Source organism: Manis javanica, chromosome 5, assembly GCF_040802235.1.
Source record: "Manis javanica isolate MJ-LG chromosome 5, MJ_LKY, whole genome shotgun sequence".
Classification (NCBI taxonomy): Eukaryota; Metazoa; Chordata; class Mammalia; order Pholidota; family Manidae; genus Manis; species Manis javanica.
In genome coordinates this window covers 119,075,699-119,099,307 of record NC_133160.1, presented here as the reverse complement: position 1 = coordinate 119,099,307, position 23,609 = coordinate 119,075,699, and the positions used below count along the sequence as shown (strand labels likewise).

At 37.6% G+C, this 23,609-nt stretch overlaps 1 protein-coding gene across 2 annotated transcripts in view; it reads right to left on the bottom strand.

The window, feature by feature from the left end:
* The window catches only part of TMPRSS11D (transmembrane serine protease 11D), a 55,177-nt gene extending 39,733 nt beyond the window's left edge, over positions 1-15,444 (bottom strand). Inside the window, exon 1 of one of the 2 annotated variants that reach the window (XM_017653000.3) lies at positions 15,333-15,444. In XM_017653000.3, the coding sequence (XP_017508489.3) occupies positions 15,333-15,340 (8 nt within the window). In that variant the 5' untranslated portion in view covers positions 15,341-15,444. The remainder of the gene's footprint in view (positions 1-15,332) is intronic. The other variant, XM_037026629.2, reaches the window with a different exon arrangement.
* Between the last annotated feature and the right edge of the window lie 8,165 nt (positions 15,445-23,609).

Genomic DNA, 23,609 nt, shown 5'->3' with positions numbered 1-23,609 from the left:
ACCTCCTCCCTCACATGACAGGAGACAGAAAAGCTTTGGGACTCCTATCTTTCCTGACTGCCCTTGGGGAAAACAAAGGGAATCAGCTTTCATCGAGTGCTGGGAGTTGGTTTTATACACAATAAGTGTGCAATGAAATATGTGATTCAATTTTAATTTGAAATTACACACTGTATTAATATATAAGATTTATCTAGGAATACTAATTAGTCTCTGACATTGACACATAGCTACAACCAATATATGGTTGTGGATTAATAGAACAATTTGGCAGTAACTTTCCATTACCTTAAAAAATGGAGGAAAACAGTTACAATGTAATTACAAATTTAGATACACATAGTATGTATCTAGACAGTTTGTGTCTATTTATATATGACTTCAGGTATCATAGTAACAAATGGTTTGGTCTATAGTTATTTTCTCCTGCTATGTATTTTTCCTGGATAATCCCATCTTAAGTCATGGTTTCAGAAGGCACTCACCAAAATATTTCCTAAGATACATCTTTAGCCCAGACCTCTGTCTTTGAGCTCCTTACTGTCATTTCCATAATGGATGTTTTACCAGCTCCTTAAAATATAGCAGTTCAGTTCAAAACTGAACTTGCTATCTTTTCCCCAGTGTATGTTCACTGCCTACTATTTCTAATATTGGTGAATATCACTAACATCTGCCTGTTAGGTTAGAGAACCAGGAATTAGGTGCACCTTCTCCCTCTTGGTCACTTCCCCTATTCAATAGGTCACCCAACAGTGCTTGCCTTACTACCAGATTTTTTTCTCTATACCCTCTATTTCATATTAATTCTGACTGTTAACCACTTTACTACATTACTTGAAATGCCTCTTCTCTGGTCTCCCTTCTTCCATTAACTAATCAGTTATTTAAGAGAGATTTGTTGAGTGTCTGCAATGCTCTAAGTGTTGGGAATACAGTGAAAAAGAGACTAACACAGCAGTCCTAATGTTGGGGTGGGTGGAGACAGAAATGAATAAAATAAGGAAAAAAAGCAGGGAGGTGGGAGAAAGAGTGTGTATGGGGTGGTGAAAATTAAGATAGATTGACCAGGAAAGGCCAAACTGAGAAGGTGACATTTGAATAAAGACCGGAAGAAGGTGAGTGAGCATGCCATGGTCTGATGGAGGAAGAACGGTCTAGATGGAGAGAACAGTAAGTCCTGAGTCAGGAGCTCACTTGGTAAATTTGAGGAACAGCAGGGGAGCAGCTGGAATGGAGAGGAGTGAGCAGTTTAGGGATGGGCAGCATGAGATGGAGATAAGGCCAGAAGATAGGAGTATGGAGTCAGTGTGGGAGGGAGAAGATCATTTACGGCTTTGCATATAAGGCTTTGGTCTTTATTATGAGTGAGAAAGTCTTTGAGGGTTTTGAGCAAAAGGGTGAGATCTGATCTATTTCTTTAATAGGCTCTCTGGGTGATGTGGAGGAAGTAGTGGGCCTGGGATGGAGCTGGAGATGACTTAGGAGGTCATTCAATAATCAAGGTGAGAGACAATTTAGACAAGGGTGGTAGCAGTGGAAGTGGTGAGAAGTGAACAGAGTTTGGATATATTTTGAATTTAGATCCTAGATTTGCTGATGATTCACTTATGAGATGTGGAAAAGAGAGGAAAATAGATTGAATCCTTGAGTTTTGCATCTTTTCAGTCAATCCTTTAAATGCTTTTCAGTGGTTTTTTTGAATCTAAATCTTAGGCTCTCACACCCTCCCCTTCCCCAGCCTCATTTATAGCCCATCAGGATGCTTAGGATGGCAGCCAAGCCTTCCCCTTAGCATTTAAGGCACGTGACAGTACAGTCGCCTCTGCTGCTTCATCTCCTACCACATCCTCACCTGCCCAGTTAACCACAGCCAGACTGACTGTTAGAGCTACCTCTGTGTGCGGTGGCCCTTTGCCTGGAAAATGTCATATCTCAGCTGCCTCACAAATTCCCATTTTAATCTTAAGATAATTCACACGTCCTTCTTTTCTCTCTAGGCAGTTACCTTCTTCTCCCCTAGCTGCCTCTCACCTAATCTCAAAATGCCCAGTGGAATTCTCTATTTTACTCCTTATCCCTTCATGTAGTAAACAATGATTTCCTTGCCTGTACCCATCTTTAGGCTGTCACTCATGAAGGGTAGAGATGCATCTTGTTTGTCAGGCGACGCCCCATCCCTTGCATATTACACACTACAGAGTCCACATCAGATTGCTTTTGGAAAAATTGATGACTGACACTGCAAAGAGGGATTTAAAAATAATTTTACTATGGTTTGGAGGGACTTTATATAGGATTTCATGCTGTGAATTCTTGTTTTGATGCTGACAAATAAAATAGAGATTGGAGAATAATCTCTACCATCTACTGAGTGCCTACCATGTACCTGGCACTGTGTTGAGTTTTTTACATCATTTAATTTAACCCTTGTAAATAACTCTAGTTTACAGATGATGAAGTAGAGGCTTAGTTACTCAGCTAGTAAGTGACAGAGTTGGAATGTCATTCCTGGTCTGTCAATCTCAAACTGCAAATGGGAGGAGAATATGAGAAATGTTTCTAAAGTTAAAGGGACCTTGTGTTTTAGTTTCACTCACTTTATACAGTTACCATTAGGCAAGCAGTAGAGATTATCCAAATCAATACATATATTTTTTAAGTTGTTCAAACTTTGTTCAAACAAGGTCTTACTTGAAAGCTCAATAATGAAAAACAGAAGAAAATGGACTAGGTTTCTGTTTGAATTTGGAATGAGAAAAAGGTCCCCTCCTCTTATTTATTTATTTATTTATTTATTTATTTATTTATTTATTTATTTATTTATAAAATTTTTTGTTCTTGGTAAACTTAGGTGCACTGTAAAAGGAAAGGGAGCTATAGAGGGTTATTTGAGATTGCACAACTCTACAGTGCCATAGTTTTAAGACATCTTGAATATATTTGTTTTATTAGACCATGATTCATTCTGAAAACTCTGGGTTCATATGGAAGATGAAAATCTTATCCTTGAATCATAAATCCACAACACTTTATATATGTACCTTTGGAATCCATTCCATGACTTTTTTAAATTCAGTGATTCGCTTTCCAATTTATTTTTCTCTTGAGTAGCATTTAAACAAGTTTACATTACTAGAGGATATAAATCACTTTAAACTTTATGAGGATAGAGAGGCTGCGCAAGTGGAAAGGAAATGAGCTAGCCTATATAATGCCTTTGTGAGAATTAGGAAAACGCAGTGTCCTGGGGAGCAGAGACAGTTATAAAAGGGTGCACCTTGGGCTGCATGCAGCTCTGTGCTGGGACAGGCAGCTTGCAGGGAGCACAGGCTCCATCTCAGCTTCCAATCTTCCCCTGAGCCATGAATTTTTGTGCATTGCACAACTGTATGTAGCCAACCTGAAATGATGTGTCAAAGTTCTGGAATCCACTATTTGTAGGGAAAGCCAATCTAGGATTCAAATTCTTCTCACAGTTTGCAAGTTGATATGGACTAATGACTAAATGGGTATGTATGTATGTATGTATGTATGTATGTATGTATGTATGTAGGAGTTAAATTAGAAGTTGATGACGGTTCATGAGAACCTGTTGCCAGTAGAGGTTCTGAACTGAAGCTCAGAGTGTGAGCCCAGTTGCTTCACAAGCTAGTTAAATATTTCCTTCCCTAGGACTCAGGCTGTGCTTTGGAACTCAGGCTCTTTCTATCACAGCTTGGTCACAGAGTGAACGGCATGAGAAGGTGTGGCTGCAAGAGGGCAAATCCACTTCTACTGCTGAGAGAAAAACAAATGCCTACCCTAATAATGCCCTATTCTATAACTTTGTCTAGTTAGTTCTAAACTTGGAAGAATCATTTCCATATACTGGAAGTCCATGGACATTCTTTCTCCAGTTTATTATTATTATTATGATATTGAAATATATTTCAAGATGATTTTCAGGAATTATTTCCTGATTTAAAATTTTTTCACTGGGTTCCAGTGACTTAGGTTGTATTAAACAATTATTGGAGAAGGAAAATATTGTAGATTAGGCTTCATCACAGTTTCTCAAATCTTATTTTATTTGAACCCTGCTAAATCAAAACATAGTTGCAGTTTTATAATACATTATTTGATAATAATGTTCATTTTATGTTTCCACAATAAGGCAGGCATTGAATTTTTTTCCAATTAAAAAATTTATCATTTCTTCTTTTTGAAATTTCCTTTGTTCTACTATCAGTTATGTTTTGAAACGAAGGATCTGAAATACACAAGATTCCTTTAATTGACTTTAAACTTCCAAGCGTAATGTTTAACTCTTGCATTGTGAAAGATGTCTAAAGGGGTGTAGAAGAGAACTGGAGTTAGAAGATTTATACTGTAGAGTCAGCCTTGTGTAATTACTGATAGAAGATGTCTGAAGACTGCTGACTGGCAAAGATTCTGTTAAAATCCTAGAGGAATATTCTCCTTACAGTTCTGCTACACTTAATATACATTTTCTTTATAAGGAAAACCATCTTTGCTGGAACTCTACAGTTGCCCCAAGGGTGGGTTCTTGCTTCCCTAATTCAGATGATGGAGCTTTTTCACTGTGAAAATGGGCACTGTGGCATTATGGTCGATGGGGCACCATCTGCAAAAGTGAGCCTACCTAGGTGATTTGGAAACAGAGAAGGTGGAAATATTTCTTCTGGGTCATGATGCTGACCTTTTATGTATATTTCTGTAGGAGTTACCAAATCCACAAAACAATGTGACTGATACTTTGTTGACTCTATTGTTGTCTGAAACTGTGCACTTAGTGTTTCAAAACCAACAAATGTTAACAGAGGTAACCCATCTCCTTGTTGATTGATGTTGGGAAGAGTCTAGCATGTGCTCTAGAGGACACTGCTGTTCTACTTTAGTATTCCTGAACTCTAGAAAGTGTAGCTAGTAACAGAACCAATGCACCTAGAGCAGTTTCAAAGCAAGAAATAAATATTTAGTTGAAGACTTATTTTGTTGTCTCTTTTCCCCCAAATAGCATCTTTCCTATCTTGGTTTAGTTTTCAAAAACCAAGTTTTCTTCTTTCCTCTCCCTTCTTTTTACTCTTTTCCTTCCTTTCCTTTTCTTTTTTTAACTAAAGGTGATCTTTAACCTTTATTGATACAAACATTATTTTGCCAGCTTTCTGCAAATTACAAAGAGGTAGTCATGGTAGTATGAATCTGTGATATGTTATTGTCAAAATGCTCTTTGGGAAATGAGTACTTGAACTAATTTTTAAAATTAAATACCCATTGGCATGATGAAAATATCCTGCAATCTGATTTTGGTGATGGTCACACAGATCTATAAATATACTAGAAACCATTGAATTGTGCACTTAACCAGGTGAACTTTTTGATGTGTAATCCCATCTCAACAAAGCTGTTAAAAATTAAATGCATCGTTCGATGAGTGGTAACTTACTGCAATAACAAGATTATCAAGCTTTCAGTGACTAATTGAGAATGATGGTGGGCTTGAACTCACAGAAACAGAAAAGGTCTCCATACCTCATTGAGTTCAAATTTCAGTGCAATTTCCTAGAAAGCAGTTCTCCCTGAGGTATTGGAATTTGATGGTTTGAGGACGGCAAGTGATTTGTTCAAATAATAGGTAAAGTGTCAGAGTTTTGAAATGATTTACTTCTTACACAATTTAGAGCAGATAATTCTAGGATAACATTTGTATTTTTTTATTTTGGGGGGTGTGGTTACAAGAAGTGCACTGGGGATGACTTATAAGCCTGGTTAAATCCATGGAGGTGTGTCCCACATTACTGTCACCCATCATGTGCCAGAGTGGGGAAGAAAAGACTGAAAAGTCCTAGAGAAAAGCTTCATATTTAAATTCAAGCTGCCAATGACAAAAAAACGATTGTTCTTTGCATATTCCCCAATTCTCCTGTTCCTTCCTGCCCTTGATCAGCCTGAACTGACTAGATATCAGCATTTCCCAAACTTATTTGGGCATAGCAACATTTATTTCTGAAATACCTAACATTTTGAGGAGCACGGTGTTCCTGATGTGTTCCCGGAAATCAGTTAAGAAAATGCTGCTCTGTGAGTTCCAACTTGCCCAAGGCATTAAGCGTTTCTGCAGGAGAGGAACGGGAAATCTGTTGTGCACCCAGTTTACAGGACATGTTTATTCATACTTAATTTAACAAGAGTGCATCTTGATATACTTCTTTCTCCATTGTGGATACTTTGAGAGATTTCCTTGTGTTTAATGTAGTTGCAGTTGTTTAATTTAAGACTTCTTAAATTTTAATGTGTATGCAAATCGCCTGTTACAATGCAAATTTTAATTTAGTGAATCTGGGGTTGGACCCAAGATTCAGCATTTGCAACAAGCTCCCAGGTGATGCTGATGCTGTTAGTCCAAGAACTGCATTTGTGTAACAAAGGTTTCAGATACAGTTAGATAAGAGAAGCCAATTTTAAAGACAAGAGAGGTTTTACTGAAGGCCTACTAATTCCTTCTCTGTTCCCTTGAGTCCAAGTTCATAAACAATCCTCCTTGCTATAACATTATATTATGAAATGTTGAAAACCCTACCTTTTTGACTGTCAAAATATATTGACCCTAATATAGAATTAGATACATGTTAGCTTTCTACAAAAAATAAAGGAGTAAAGGATTTAGGGACCCTTACTCTCACTTTAATAAGTCCTGATTTGCACTACTAAATAGAAAGTATCAGGATATTTCATTGTTTCTACAGAATGTATCCCAGTGATGTGAGGAATTTGGTACATCACACTCCAGAGAAGCACCAGGCAGCATTTTTTGCTCCAAACGTGTTCATCTCCCAATGTTTGATCTGATTGCTGTATATAGACCCAAATATAAAAATATTGTAACAATTGCCAAGGACCAATCTAGCTTAGTTTGTATGGAAGTATAATACACCAGATTTTTAACATTGTTTACTTAGGGAGGGGAGGCAGGAAAGGAGGCACTATGAATGGTGGGGTAAAGAAAGAAAAGAGAAATATCATTTCTTATTAAAAACACACATAAAGAAGTAAAGATCTTTTAGTAAAGGATCTAAAGCAAGAAAGACATTTCAGCACAAACTTGATGGAATAAGTTAATGAGCATGATAGAGTAGAGAATCCACAAATATTCTGTAACTCTGCTCTCAGTGAAAGTTGTTGAGAATTATTACCAGTAACTTAGAAGGGAAGGAACGGAGACTGGAATCAGAACCTCATGTATGGGTTCATCATGATTAGTTCTATTTAACTGAATCCAGTACAAGATAATTGTTCTCATAGAAAAAATGGTGGCCTCTAATGAATCATGGACCAAACCCAAGATTAGTTATTTTAAATGCTCTTGAGCAATATTAGCTACATTAATGTATTTGTAGAAACAACAGCTTGTACTCAGCCCATTCTGAGTTTAATCCTAGTGGCTTCTTGCTCAGATTGTCTACAAGGAACAATGAAAAAAAACTGAGATTGTCAGTATCATTCTCCCAGGATGATTTTGTGTCATAATGAAATGAACGGAGTTCGAAGGTCTCTGATGCTAATATATTTGAGGCCTACACAATAGAATCTATTCCTCAGACCTCAGAAAACATGCTGCGGATACACCTCTTATCTTTGGGGCTTGAATACGTAATGGGGAGTAATGCACTGTTGAAGAGATTAGCAAAGTGGCTTGACATGAGGCAAGTCATGGCTCTGGAATTCGGTTTTCTCCTTTGCTGTTAAATGAAGAATCAGTGAATTTACTTATCACCTTCATGCTGTTCTTTCTTCCTTCGCAAGGGTGGCCTTTCACCTCCATGACCACTCTATGAATTAGATTCTCCTACTGCACACTCTCAGTTTTGGCAAACACTTTATTCCTTAAGATGGTCTGTCTGCTTAGATGGTCTTGTCTGTTTCCACAGCCCCATGTCCCTCTGCCCCTGTAGACCATGAGCTCCAAGAGAGAGGCAGCAGCTGGGAGCACAGACGCTGAAGCTGGACTAACTGGTTTCACATTTCACCCCTACCATTTACTTGCTGTGCAAACCTGGGAAGTCACCCAACTTCTTAGTTTGCTTATCTGCATACATGAGGTAATGAGGGTACCTACTTCCAGGTTGTTGTGAGGATAATTGACTTAAAAATTTATTAGTATTACAAGCAAAATGTCCTGGCCCTGTGTCAGTGCTTAGTCAGTCCTGTAAACCAGGCAGGGACTGATTGGAATTAGTTCTCCACTGTATCCCCAAATTTCCTGTAGTCTGTTCCTGAAGTGAATCTGTGAAGTGAAAGGATGGATTACATGATGAAAGTGAGACCTGGCTACTCTGTGAGCATTGCGCTGGCTCCTGACATGGGCATGAAGAGTCACACGCATAAGGGATTCCTTTCTGTCTCCTGAACAAATGCATTTGTTTCCTCAATTTCTTTTATTTTTATATAAATATTCCTCTGAAAACACTAGTCCTGTCCAGTTACTAGGCCTGAATTTTTTTTAAAGGGCCATTGATATACAATCTTATATTGGATTCAAATGTATAACACAGTGGTTCAACAGTTATCCATATTATTAAATCCTCACACCCTCTAGTGTGGTTACTATCTATCAATACAGAAAGATATTACAGAATCATTGACTCCATTCTCTGTGCTGTGCTACATTCCCTGAGCCCAACTTATATTGTGATTGCCAGCTATCATGCCCCTTGATCCCCCTCACCCTCGTGCCTTAACCCTCTGCCCTTGGTAACCACTAGTTACTTCTCAGTGTCTATGAGTCTACTGCTGTTTTGTTCTTTCTTCTTTGCTTCGTTTTTATATTCCACAAATAAGTAAAATCATATGGTATTGTCTTTTACTGCTTGCTTTTTTCACTTAGCATAATACCCTCTAGATCCATCCATGTTGTTGCAAATGGCAGGATTTTTTTCTTTTTATGGCTGAATAATATTCCATTGTGTATAGGTACCACATCTTCTTTATCCATTCATCTTTGATGGACACTTAGGTTGAGCAATTTTTTCCAGAACACATCTCCTCAGGCAAGGGAAACAAAATAAAAAATGAACAAGTGGGACTACATCAAACTAAAAAACTACTTCGGTACAGGAAAGGACATCATCAGCAGAACAAAAGGCAACCTACAGTATGGGAGAACATACTCATAAATGACTCATCTGATAAGGGGTTAACATCCAAAATATATAAAGAATTCATATGCCTCAAAACCCAAAAACCAAATAACCCAATTTATTAATTAGTGGAGGACCTGAACAGACACTTATCCAAAGAAGAAATACGAATGGCCATCAGATGCATGAAAAGATGCTCCACAATGCTAAGCATCAGAAAAATGCAAATCAAAATCACAATGAGGTATCATCTCATACTAGTTAGAATGGCCATTATCCAAAAGACAAGAAATAACAAATGTTGGTGAAGATGTAGAGAAATGGGAGCCTTCTACACTGTTGATGGGAATGTCAATTGGTGCAATAGCATGGAAAGCAATACGGAAGTTCCTCCAAAAGTTAAAATACCATTTGATCCAGCAATTCCACTTTTAGGAATTTATCCAAAGAAAACAAAATCCTTCATTCAAAAAGATATACTCACCCCCCTATCATTATCACTGCACTATTTTCTCTCCACCTGTATTTTTAATTGCTATGCAAGTAATATAGAGATAATATAGTACAATAGTGGTAATCATGAGTTAATCAGACAGACCCACGTGACCAATGCAAGTGACAAGACCTCTCTGAGCCTTAGTTTCCTCATTCATAAAATGGGGATAATCACATGCCTTGGAGTGTTCTGAGAATTAAATGAGATGGTGTTTGTAAAGTACTTAGAGCCCCGGCCCTTTGTTTAATGGGTGGTAAATTCTACATTACTCTTTTAGGTAAAACCCAGCTTTAACTTCAAATAATATAATTTTTTATAATGGCATTTTATAAGAATGATAATATTATGTAGAATCATAGAAAGTTAGCAGTGGAAGGGAACTTCAGGAACATCCATTCCAGTATGCAGGTGAATAAACTGATCTGCAGAGGGATTAAGTAGTGCTGCAGAGTCCTCTTGACGTTTTTTGTCAGCATTGTTTCTCTGCAACTTAGCACATGCTGGGCACTCTATTAACATAGTGTTTATTGCATGAATGTGTGAAAAGTCAGTGTCTATTGAGTACTTATTGTACCATTCTGCTAGGCTCTTGAGACATTTAAAAAATGGTCAAAGCTTTGTCCTTGCCTTAAGGGAAGGTAAGACAGCCTGTTACCAACATTTCATGTTCTTGACCATCTCTTTGTATTGAAACACCCTTTAAAAAAAAAATTCTGTGATTCCGTACTCTTTATCTTTCTTATTTTCTCTTTAAAGTATCTTGCTGGTTACTCCTCTATTCAACCCTCTAAGTGCCTGGTGTTGCTCCATGCTGTCTTGGGCGTTCTCTTTTTTCTCAAGTTGATCTCATTCAATCAACTTCAATTACCATCTAAACTGACAGTTTTCACATTTCTGTGTGCCTAAGAACAATTGAGAAGCTTGGAAAAGTGAGAATTCCTGCATCCAACACCCAAATAGACTGTTTCACTAAGTCTAGTCTTGCTACTCAGGAATCTGCATTTTTAACAAGTACCCTAGGGGATTCATAGAGAGATAAACTAAAGGTCATACCTTCTGAGGAACACTGATCTACAAATGGTATTCAGACTGAAGTATCCAACTACATCTTTCTCTCTCCTCACCTGATGTTTCAAACTCAGCATTTCCAAAGTTGAATTGTCTTCTGCCTTCTAACACTCACAGCCTCTCTCTGCCCCATCTAATAGACCTTTTTGTGCCATTTTGTTTTTCAGTAGATTACACCAACATCTATCAAGTTATTCACATGGAAAACCTGAAAATTATACTTGACGCCCCTCTTAACCCTCACATCCAACTGAGCACCAAGTCCCATCTTTTCTACTTCTTATATATGTCTCATATTTTGTCACCACCCAAACCAGTTTTGTCCAAGTCATCTTCATTTCTTTTCTGAAATACTGAATTAGCATCCAGCTGGCCTTTCTTCATCAGTGGTGTCTCCCCTCTCCCCAGGAGTCATTCTTTACAAGGAGTCAGGATGAAATTTTTTAAATTCTGGTAGAGTAATGTCTTTGCCCTCATCAAATCTTAACAGTTTTGCATTTCTCTCAGGACATAAATCCCAAAAATGTAAGATAGCCTTCTAAGACTGGCATGATCTGTTATTTGCTTGCATTACTATTTCCTTTTTAAAACATAATTCTGATTCCATTTACATGAATTTCAACTCAACAATGTCTCTGGGGCTCTATCCATGAGTGGTAGAACTGTTAAGAAAATCAAGGAAGTTTAGATACCATGCCAGATAGCAGTTGCATTGCGCATGGTAAGGGGAAGGGCAGGATGTAATGGGTGAGGGACCCACAGGTTCTTCTAAAATACTGGTGATGCTATTTTTCTTAATAACTGCTAAATACCCAGAGGTTCATGTTTTAAGCTAGTTTCTATGTGTGATATAGTTCACAATAAATTTAAAGTAAAAGGAGTGAATGGGAGAAGAAAACAAAAGGAGTAGGTCTAGAAAATACCTTAAAGGAGTTTTTCTGTTAGGGATGGAAATGAGAAAGGAGGCACTGCTGGAGAGGAGATGTGGGTCAAGGGTGGAATATTTTTTAAACAGAAGATAGTGTGGTATGTCTTTATGCTGAGATGAATATTCCAGCAAGGAAGCAAACTGAACATTTGAATACATTCCTTGAAATATTAAATTCAGGCAGATATTCTGGCTAAGAAGTAAGATTGTCAGAATAAGAATTTGTCTAGTCTAGGTTAGAAAAAATATGTTCAATGGCTCTTTTTAATACACTACCTTGAAGTGTGAGTTCACATATCCTTTTATTAATTGCTGATACACTTGTTCATATTTCTAGCAAATGGATATTATAAATATTTGATAGAGTCTGCCACCTTCTTTCTGTTGAGTTAATGATCACTGTAACTTGTCCAAAGACAATTTTATTTCTAATCATCTTAGTTCCCCAGAAAATGGTTTTAGGCTTGGGATGATGCATTTACTTTACATTTCATGAACATATGCTCAATTTACACTTAAAGAATATTCTGAAAAACTGAAATCATAGCAAGTTTTCTTTGCTAGAGAATGGGATCCTTCATTGGAGCAACACCTTTTAAGGAATTAGATCACGTCTCTTTAGGTTCCCTTATAATAGTAGATATTGATTCTTGTCCTCATGACTTATTATAGGGGTGCCAAGCATAGGCTTCTGGGGAGCTAGAGCAGCAGAATCAGGTAAGTCACAAATTGCTGAGGAAATACCTTGGGAGTGCCTTCTGGACAACAAATTGACAGTGGACATGAGAGATTTTGCTAGAAAATATACAACCCTAGGGAAATGGTTGCAGCTCACCCTCCTATGTAATATAATGCATCACTTTTCTCCCAGTCTGTACCACCCTGGGAAAGCATTTTGGCCAAATTTGGCAACGGTTTTTGCATGTGGCCAGAGGTTTTTCTGGGCAAAAACTTGTACTCTAAAAGAAACAATTTTGGGCTTCATGCCGGTAAAGATAAGTTGGTACCCACTTGGCTAATTTCTATTAAGAAATATATTCTTTGTCTAATGACTTACAATTTTGGGTGGTTTTTGAAAATTAATAGCAATTCATGAACCAGGATTGAAACAACAGGCAGAGTTTGGAATGCAGTTTTGATAGTTATGGCTTTTTTTTTTCCTTTTGTCTTATGTTGTTTAAGGCTATTAGGAGACAGGGTATTTAGTTGGCTTTGGCATGTCTCCTGTAGTCAGTTAATCAGACCATGAGCACACACAAAAAGAGAAGAAAATGGAAATAAGATTTGTTATGGTGGGAGGAGTCCTGCCAGGACTTGTCTGTTCCTGAGCTGAGAAGTTTTAAGTTTACCTTAAAACTTTCCCTAAACCACATTCTGAATTCACAGCTTATAAATCTTTATCCTGTTTTACAAACCTCATCTCATACTTTTTATGTAACCCGGTGGACATAGACACTGTCTTAGTGGACCTGACAATATATGAATACCCAGGAATTTGAAATGAATAATGATTATATCATGATAACATAACTACCCAGGTTCCTGGGCCCTGTGGTAGGATTTCTTTCTTGAGAGGGCTGAGCAAAGTGGGTAAAGAAAGGAACACACCATCATTGCAACCGTTAGGAGAGGACAATCTGGATGGGGTCTGGGAGATTAATTTATGTGTAAAAGTAATCAAATCAGATAGTAACTACACTTATCCTGGTGAGCATTTTGTAATATGTATAGTTGTTGAATCACCATGTCATACACTTGAAACCAATGTAAGATTGTATCTCAACTATATGTGAAAAACAAGGTATCAAACTAGCCAAGAGAGCCCATTCTCAACCAAGGTATCACAGTTACCAGGAAATTTATCTAAAATAACCTAAAAGTGACCTAGAATTACCTAAGAAATATGTTATGCACTTGCATTACCCATCCACTACCCAGTTTGGAATCCTACTCCCTCAGAGCATATGGAGGAGCTGGAAAATAGTGGACTTTGAGATTTTTAAAAAACTGGAGATAATATGGCATGTCATTATGCTGATTGGAATATTCCAGCAGAGAAGGAAACTGCATGTTTTAATTCATTTCTTGCAATATTAAACTCAGGCATGTCTTGGCTTAGAAGTAAGATAGTCAGAATGAAAATGTGTCCATTTTTTAATGCCCCAGGCCATTTGAAAATGCTCTCCTCTTCCCACTTAAAATTCTTTCCTTTATTCAGGTTGACAGAAGGCTCCTCAAACTGATGAATGAGGGTCCATAAGCTATTTTAAAAGTGTTATCAATTTGGCATCCCAACTCTGATTATCTCATTCTAATAAAAACCAACCAACCACTGAGCAAATTATTTGGGAATTATATTTATTTTAGGTTAATAGAATAGGAAAACCAATTGATTTTAATTAGATGCAGCCTGTTTAAGAGAAAATATTTCAAAGTGTGCTGCTCTGTAGAAACCAAAGGTTCAGAGTCTTTTGTAATTTGAAAACTTGGTTGTGACTGAGTGTCCTATTTCAGGTAAGGATGGATCAAGTTAGGAATTAGATTGATTCAAGGCATTCTGAATTACACTGTTATAGAAGTATTATATTATAGGAGTTTAGGAATAATGGAAAAAATATAATTCATAAGCTTACCACTTCAATACAACAAAAATGGTTCATGTGTTATATTCCTCACTGGACTTTTTCACATGTGTAGCTTCATAAAGTGATAGTTGATGAATAAATACAATTTGGTGATCTTTCACATAAACTGAGAACAGACACAGTACATAAATTACCTCATAGACTTTAACGTCTTTTATTCTTTCCTTTTAATAATGAAATTGTCTACATTTTCCACTCATATATACTGAAATGCATATAATCATACATATATTTTATTAAAATGATTTGAGTTTTGATTGAGTTTTCTAAAGTTCGATAGATTTAAAATAAACTCAGCTGCACTTAACATAGTCAACTCATTGTCCATGTTTATCCCCATTATTTGTCCCCTGTTAAAAGAACTTATCAATAGCAATTTTTCTATATTCATGGAAAAACAAAATGAACAATATGTTCACTTAGATGCATATATAAACATATCAGATTATATAATGATTTTGAGATTGAACCATCTGAGTCTAAATTATGCCACACTTGTTGCTTTTTTGTTAAGTATTAATGGGAAAGAAAACTAGACAAATAATACTTTCTCTTAAGAATCAACAAGAATTTACCTGAAACTCATGATACCATAAGTATACAAAAAGTAAACAAATACTGTCTTTACTTTCTTAAAGGGGACTTCAGGTTTCACTGCATATTTAATGGTAGTCGTGATACTGTGACAAAAGTCAAAATTAAGAATCCTCAAAAAATTCTTAACAGAGAAATTTTTTTTTTACTGATCACACTTTAAAAATCCACACATCACTTTTTGAAAGATTAAACATGAGAAAACAAAAACACTCTCTTAAAGATGTTTTCATAATGCTAAGCCATCTCTCTAGGTTTTATTAATTTCATGAAAATATCAGTGAAGCAGCCAAGCACCTTATTAAAGCAATATCCAGCGTATAATCTAAACAATATCAAAGAGTTTCAATGGAGCTGAAAAAGTAACTAGGAAATTGTTAGAGCCCAAATCTCTCACAGCATATTTTTCACAGGTAATAAGACTTCTAAAGCTACAGAGCTAGAGCAAAAATATTACTTACCTATACATTTTAATCTTGAGTAATGAAGAGGTCCTATTTTCTGCCTATCCAGCTTCTCTGATTTCCACTCAAATGATGACTCTCATGTACTCTTTCCGATCTATGAAACAGCTGAAGACAAAGGAGGAAATCCTACGTAATTAAAATCTAACTTGTTAAACAAGTCCGATGGAATCAACTTGAACCAATAGCATGACATGAGGAAAAGAATCAGAAACAGGGAATTTCACAAATCAGAAAGAATGTATTTATTCTGGTAAATTGCAATTAAACATGTAACAGGTGACAGATATTTCATAAAAGTTTGCAGCTACTCTGTGCACTATGGAGTCATCATTTTTAGTTCAAGAGAATGTGACACTCTTGCCCATGTCTTACACCTCACTCCATGCCACAGCAAGCCAGGGAATATCAGAAAATACTTTCCATTCATTAATGGATAGCACTACCTCTGAATTCCCCCTTCTCTCTGATAAAATGCTGTTTTTTTCATAGCATATGGCACAAAGATTCAGAGAAGTAATTGGGAAGGTATGCAAAGTTATGGGAGAAACAAGCAGAACAGTTGGAACTAAAATTCACTTTGTCTTGTTCCAAATGTGTCTTTTGAAAAAAGCATTCCAACTCCTCACTACTAGTTGATGAATGGACACAAGAGTGTAGAACGAGCATGTGTGGGGTTAAGGTATGGATGGGAAATGTCAGCAGGGTTTGCAGGCTGGGGCAGAGCCTAAGAAAACAGGGGCAAGTAGTGTGGGCATGAGAAAAGACATTCCTGTCAAATGTGTTGGGAAGGAGTAGGAGATAAATTTGGAAGGTTATTCTGGGGTTACTTGTGAGAAATAATGAATGCTAAAGAACTGGAATGTGGAATAGAATTAGATTGGGTGTTAATACTTGAATTCGAGTCTTAGCTTTTTTAATAACTAGTTGTGTAGCCCAATAAAATAAACCCCACTTATTCCTCTCTGCGTTTCATTAAACTGCTGAGAAAAAGAGAAGCTGAATCTGGTGGTCTTTCAACTCTAAAATTCTATGACTTTATCTTGTAAATTACTGCTAGTCAATGGCTAATGAATCCACTCCAGGACTGCAGCTAGAGAAGTTTATTTGAAAATAATGATACCATAAGTATGCACTTTTTGTGTAAAGTGAAAGTAGACAACAGCAGCAGGAATGAGTGGCCTCCCCCCTAGCCTTCCCTTATATATTTTCATCAGATCTTATATGTCATAGCTGGCATTCTGACTTTAGGTTTTTTTAGTGAAAGGAATGAAACAGTATTTTAAAAACTTTTCAACAAAATTACCCCAATAAACCATTTTCACTTTGCATGTTAACCTTAAAGTACTTTTGACATGTTCAGGTCTTTTTCATGCATATATAAGAGAGCATAACTTCATAATATGCTTTTAATACTTAACACTAATTTTATAAGCATATCCCTGTGTTACTAATTTTTATAGTAAGGGTATATATTATTTCTAGTGTCTGTATGTATATTGAATAGCTGTATTAAAAGTGTTTTATAACTTTTTATCTTGATATAATTTCATATGCACTGGAAATTTGCAAATGTATACCTAGGTTCATTGATTATTGACACTTTTAATGACTACATATTAAAGGTGAATCATATTGTTTCTTCATGTGAAGTATTTAGATACTCCTTTTTTTATTGTAAATGATTCAATGACCACCTTTATGAACATAGTTTTTGTTTTTAAGCCACTGTTGAATTTTTCTTTGTAAATGGAAAGGAAAAATAATATATTGGGCCACCTTATTTAAATATTCTAATGGCTTTTAAAAATGTAATTAAAAAAAATAAGTTCTCAACGATGTGAAGTCTTGTCTTCTGGTTTTTGTGCCCAGCAGTTGCCCTCAACTACATGCTTGTTCTTTCTCGTCCATCTCTGTATTTCCTGGAGGACTCAGCAAACCCTCTTAACAAGGAGATGCTTAAGTCAACACATGCTACTTGTCTGCCCACTAACTGAATATATTACTGCAGATCCTGATGCGCCACCACTGTTCTCAAAAGAGCATAGCAGTGAGTCAGGGTTATGACATGGGGAGAAATGCATTTCGTCTGAAGGCGACTTCCTGCTTTCCTGTGATGACTCAACACAGGAGAGGTGGGGCGTGAAATTATGGTTTGTGAGGCAAAGGAATTGCTCTTAAAAGCCACTAGTTCAAAAGATACTGAGTCTTAATCTTCAGCTCCCCAGGGAGTGGCAGGATAGGCCTTGACCTTTCCTATTCTTAGGGGGCGGCCATTGCAAGAAAAAGGAATGTAGACGACATCATACAAAAAATACCAGCAGAATCCTCTTCCTCCAGTCATTGGCCTGGTTTTATTCCTCCAGTGGTATATTCACAAAACTGAGGCAACCCAACCTAGGAACACCGACAGGAACAGACCTAGCTTTGAAGGAAGTATGAGTCATTCAGTCAAGCTCATCACAACAATATGAAAAGAGAAAACCACCAGGAAGCAAATGATCTCAGAAGGGGTGGGCCAGTCATGGTTTCTTTGAATTTGGAGATTGTTTGGTCAGCAGGTCCAGGACAGTATGGTCATGTGGCTGTACGACCATTATGTGGTTGGTAATGACTGTATGACCTCCCTCACAGTTACCATATAAATAGGTAAAGAAAGATAATAGATGTGCCCATCACTGGAAAGTTATAAAATGTTATTTAAGTACAAATTTTTGCATTTATTATAAATTTAAAAATCAGATTAATAATTAGATTTTCTAACTATGGTCAAGCTTAATTTTTTAGATTAAGACTCATAGATAGTTGGAGCTAAGGGAATAAGTATGTCCCACTATGTTTCAAGGACTTGTCTGTTCAGAAGGAGTTGTAGTGAAAACAGTACATTTTCTGGAGTTAGAATACACCTAGAATCAAATCTTGGTTCTTCTGTTTACTATCCAGCAGGGTTGAGAAAAGTTGTTTATCTTTGTAAGCCTCAGTTTTCTGACCTGTATAAATGGAGTTAAACTACCATTCTCATAGAGTTGTGAAAATTGAGTTCAGTCAAATCAAATGAACTAATGAATATAAAGCACCTGGTTTATTGAACAATATGTAATCATTTCTTCAGCACTGATTCTCAAGGCTATGTGTGTGTGTGTGTAGGTGTGTATGTACATGTGTAGGGGTCAGAGTTGCTGAGAGGTGGGAGCATGTACAGTTTGAAAATGGCCCTGGGTATTTTTAAAATACACTCCCTTACTCCCTGCAGATTCACACATGTGATTTTGCTTCTTCAAACCAATCTTATTCCAAAAGCATTCATTCAAACACGGTCTGAGAAATCTAAAGGTTATTACAACCTGTGATGGTTTTCATGTTGGCAAGCAGTTATTTTCTGTGCTTTTCACATGTAAATCTTATTTACTTATTTATTTTTTAATCAGTTCGTAATAGTAAGAGGTCAAAGAAGCATCTTGGTCACAGGTACTTGTTAAAGAAGGTATGTCTCTTAAGTTCTCCACATCAGTTTCCCTTGGGCTGCATAGAGTTGTGTTTTCTCCTGTGGAAGGTAATTTCCACCTTCCTGTATACACACACAAATTTGACTCTTGTGCTTTTTCTCTGTATTCAGAGAGGAAATCAGGGCAAATAAACATAAAATGTATTAGTGGTCAACATAAGTCTTCTCATCAACTGAAGGGTCTGGCTGGTAAATTCAATTACAATTATCCAGTATATCCACAAAAGGTTTTCAAGTGACCTTTCATTTGGTTGATAACAAGAACAATATGACTATACATAACTGTTGTAAGTAATATATATTTTAAGCTTGATTCCATTATCAATTTGTAACTGTTGGTATTAACTGGTTCTTCAATACTGCTCAGCAAAGCAGTGAGATTTCTCTGGTTAGTTTCTAGTTTAGTGTTTATAAAACCATTTCAAACCTTCTCTATTCTTCCCCAAATGTTTATTTTCTATCCTTGGATTTAACAGATGACTTACAGTTCTACTGTTGGGGAACAAGGTAGAAGCTTTCAGATGGAGACTCCCTCAACTGCTTGTTATCATGTCTATAAATCTTACACTTCTACCTATCTCCTTTTTGTTATAGTGGAAGAGGTTTTTGTCCTCCCTTGGGAGGCTAAACTTTTCTTGTGCTTTGTATGCACATCTTTGTCCTTCTTCCTGAACCTGTTTTTCCAGTATTTCGAATCTCTACTAGTCACCTTCCATTCATCCAGTTTCTCACACCAAAATCTGAATGTTATCCTTGACTCCATTTCTTTTCTCAGTGTCTTAGGCACATAAATATTTATTGAACCCATCTCTTTCCTTGTTCTTATCCCCACTGCCACCACATGACTCTTGACCACAATAATCTCTTCGCTGGATGTTGCTAGTCTTCTGATTAGCCTCTGTCTGTAACCTTTTTCATTCCAGTCCATTTTTCATACCTGCAAGAGTAATTATTACAAATTAAATAATGCCACTAGCCTTGTAAACACTCATCACTAGCTTTGTTGTGGTTAAGATAGAATTGATTCAAAGTTGATTTGGCAAAGCTCCATCTGGACCTTGCCTACCTCTTCACCCTACTTTCCCACCCTGCTTCTCACACTCTGTGCTCTATCTGCTGCATCCCTTTAGTTAACTTGAATATGCTGCCCTCTCTATTGCCTCTGTTCCCTCAGCTTGCACCATCTTTTTCTACCTCTTTTAACAAATTTATTTTTAGTTCTCAAATCTGAGAAATCTCTTAGGTCTACTTTGTTCTCCATGAGGGTGTCTTAACTCTCAGTACATGTTGGAGCCTCTTCAGTGTGACCCCACATCAGTTCGCTTCTCCTCTAATGATCGTGCCACACTCAGCACACAGTTTGAAATTATTCCACAGTAGGGCCCACTGGGGTCATAGACTGCTGTGTTTTCCAAGCCTGTCATCCTTACCTGGCATGTGATTAAGCACATAGTGAAAAAATGTATTTCTTTCTAGTGAGACTATATTTAACTTGTTTTTAAAAATCATTCTTGTGGGACATATGGAGATACTCTTCAGATCATTCTTCAAGACAAACTACTCAGCTGTGAAGAGTATGAGTACCTGTATTTTAAAATATAGTTCTTATTTTTATTTAGGAATGGTGAGACCAAAAGATCAGGAGATGATTGCCATTGAGATGATAGTTTGTTATTTACTGTTCCCAAGTGGAAGTGGAATTCTACATGATGCAGGGCCACATGAGGAAGTACCAGGGTCAGTCAAGAGGCAGAGGGAAAATGGAAGATCGCTGGGCAAGAGCCTTTCTTGCAGTTTCCTTGGGAAGGAACAGGTGACGCACAGTATGTAGGTTTAGGAATGGCTAGTTTGAATAGTTTCAGCGGGCTCTGTGGTAGGAGCTGTCCCTGGTTGTCTAGTACCTGGCCCTGGGGTAGATACATTACAGTAGTGGGTACACTATTCCCTGGCAGGGGAGTAATGGTCTAGAATGTAACGGCTCAAAAGAAGAGGTGGTTGGGGTATGGCACTCATGGGGGAGTCATCTGCTGTCTTTAGGAATTAGCTAGCACTGGGAGGGGCAGTCACTCCATGGTCAGCAAGATTCCAGATAACAAGGCATCAGAATAAAAAGATATGCTTAATGCAACCTGACAGCATCTAGCCGTTAGCCGTGTTAAGGCTTGTCTCAGCTTTTAAGCCGAGGACATTTTCTTCTCTGGGGAGCCATATACCTATGACTGAGCAAGGTGGTGGTATAAGGGTCTAGAAGTTCCACCCAATTCTGCTGGAGTAAAAATAATATTTACTCCAGAGTTCCCAGCTGGCCTGGCAGAGATTTTGTCAGATGGGCAGTGCTGTCTGATTGCCCCCTCTGCTCCACCCTGCTTCCTCCCTTTTCCTTTAGCAGGGTTACATCTCAATAAACCTTTATAGTTTGGTTTTGTCTATGTGTCTGCTATCTAGAAAACTCAACTTGTAATAGGTAGCACTAGGAGAGTTTCAAGGAAACAGGGGTTAAGATGGGATTTGGGGACTGGATTGCTTACCAGCCAGCTGGTAATGAGGACTTGGTGGTAGGTGGCATGCTGACAGCCCCTAGCAAAAGGTGGTGGTCTGAGTATTAATATTTTCAGCACTAGTGAGTTGGGCCATCATGATAGAGGTGAATACACAGGCCAGTGTGCTGATTCATGTATTTGAAAGGTGTGGGGCAGAGGGATGATACCACAAGGACAGTGGAATTGCATAGCTGTTGCTAGGTGGCATGTTTGCCTAACATAAAGGAAAGTTGAAGGCAATTAACATAATTGGGAGCTAAGTATGAGATCCAGAGATTCTCTTTGGTAGATATTAAGAAGTCCTCATCACATACAGTGATTGATCAGGAGAAGCTGAATACCAGCCACAGGGTTTAATTGAATGGCTGAACTCCAATGATGGTTGAATGCTCAAGAGAGACAGAGACTCTGTTATTCCAGAGTCAGAGCCCTAGTTGGGAAATCTGGACCTGACACATTGGATGTGGCTATCTGGCCAGATGTCCCTGAGATTTTGACACTGTCTTTTGAGCCTTCTGAGTCTGCAGAAGTGGGTCCACTCTCTCCTTTGAGAGCCAGCATTCTGCCCAGACTGCAGAGGCCTCTTTCCTGTAAGGTGACAGCTCTCCTTCCGCGGAGCTACACACATCTTCTCTCTTGGCTGCCGGGCCCATTACCAAGATTAATGCACATCACCACCTGGGATGTGTCAGGCCTGAAGAGGGAGGAAAGAAGATATTTTACAAAAGCGCTACAAAAATTAACAACAGGCTCCAGCAGGGACTGTGAGAATACTTTCTGTTTGAGTGGATTCTGAGGGTGCTTGATCAAGGGTCTGGAACATCAGACTGGATAACAAAGGGTCTATTGACTTGGAAGCAATCTCTTAGCCTACAGAACTTAACACCTGACAAGGTGCCCAGGGAATGGTATACATATGCTGCTGCAATGGCTTCTAGAAGTCTGGAAAATGCAGTGGCTCATACTAAGCAAGGCTGAAATTCCAGAATTTTTGTATGAGACAGTAGAAGCCAAGGGATTAAAAGGCTCAGAAAAGTGGGCACAGTGGAATGGATATGTTATGTGAAGCCCCATTAGAAAATTCTGTTCCATGAGAGGGCCCAGATAATGCACCATACGTGAAGGACATCAGGAATGTGCTGATGAGAGGCACATCAGAAGGAGATCAATTTTCCATTTTGTCCAGGCTTTAAAATAGAAAGTGTAGTGTTCTGGAAACCTCCTCAAATCTAGGTAAACTGGCACAGTTTGTCGTTCTAGACATAGTGTCAGTAAGTATTGGGGTATGATGGGCACATGAATGACATGACCACAGGGGGAGAGATGGAAGTCCTATGTGGGCCCAATGGCATGGACTCCCACTTACCAACACCAGTCCTAATGCCTCATCAGAATGTCTAGCCTATCATCAGCAGAGGAAAATACTGAACCCACAGGATGGCACTCTTTCTCAAGGAGACCAACTGTCCACCTGGTAATAAGCTGACTACATTTGATCCCTTCCATTCTGGGAGAATCAGCTATTACTTTCTCACAGGACTAGATATCTATTTCAGATGTGGGTTTGTCTGGCCTACTCAGAGGGCCTTAGCCAGCAACACTGTTCAGGTTGTTGTGAACATCCTATTGGGTAGATTGCTTGTACTTAAGAGTAGGGTTTTGTTTTTTCCAGGAAACAGTCCTTTAATAATTGTTTTCATTGTGATTGTTACAGTCATTTTAAGTACCTTATATTGTCCTGTGCATTCAGAAGTGAAATGAGAATGTCTGGAGATAACACCTGCAATTTGTTTTCACTTTTTTGACGTGTAGAGAAAAACTCCAGAGAAGTCATAGTTTTTATGCAATGAAGTATGTTTTTTTCAGGTTATGACTAAGTGTACTTTAAGTGTGACATGGGATTGGCTTTTTTTCCCACAGTCATATCTTTTGTATCTATCTTTTCATTTGAAAAGAATTCTTGAGCAGTAATAAGACCACACATTCGTATCTAAAATTGATAATAAAATTGTATCAAAGGCAGTATAAAAATCCCACAAACATTTAGACATGGTTCTTGCTCAGTGTTAAAAAAACCATTCCTTAGAAGATTCTTTCTAATATAATGGCATGAAAGTAAGCAAACTTGATAATACAATAGAAGAAATTTAATTATCTCAATATCAGAGAAAATATCTCATTATATATTGACTTGAATATATGGTAATATTTTTAGAGTAGTTATTTTTG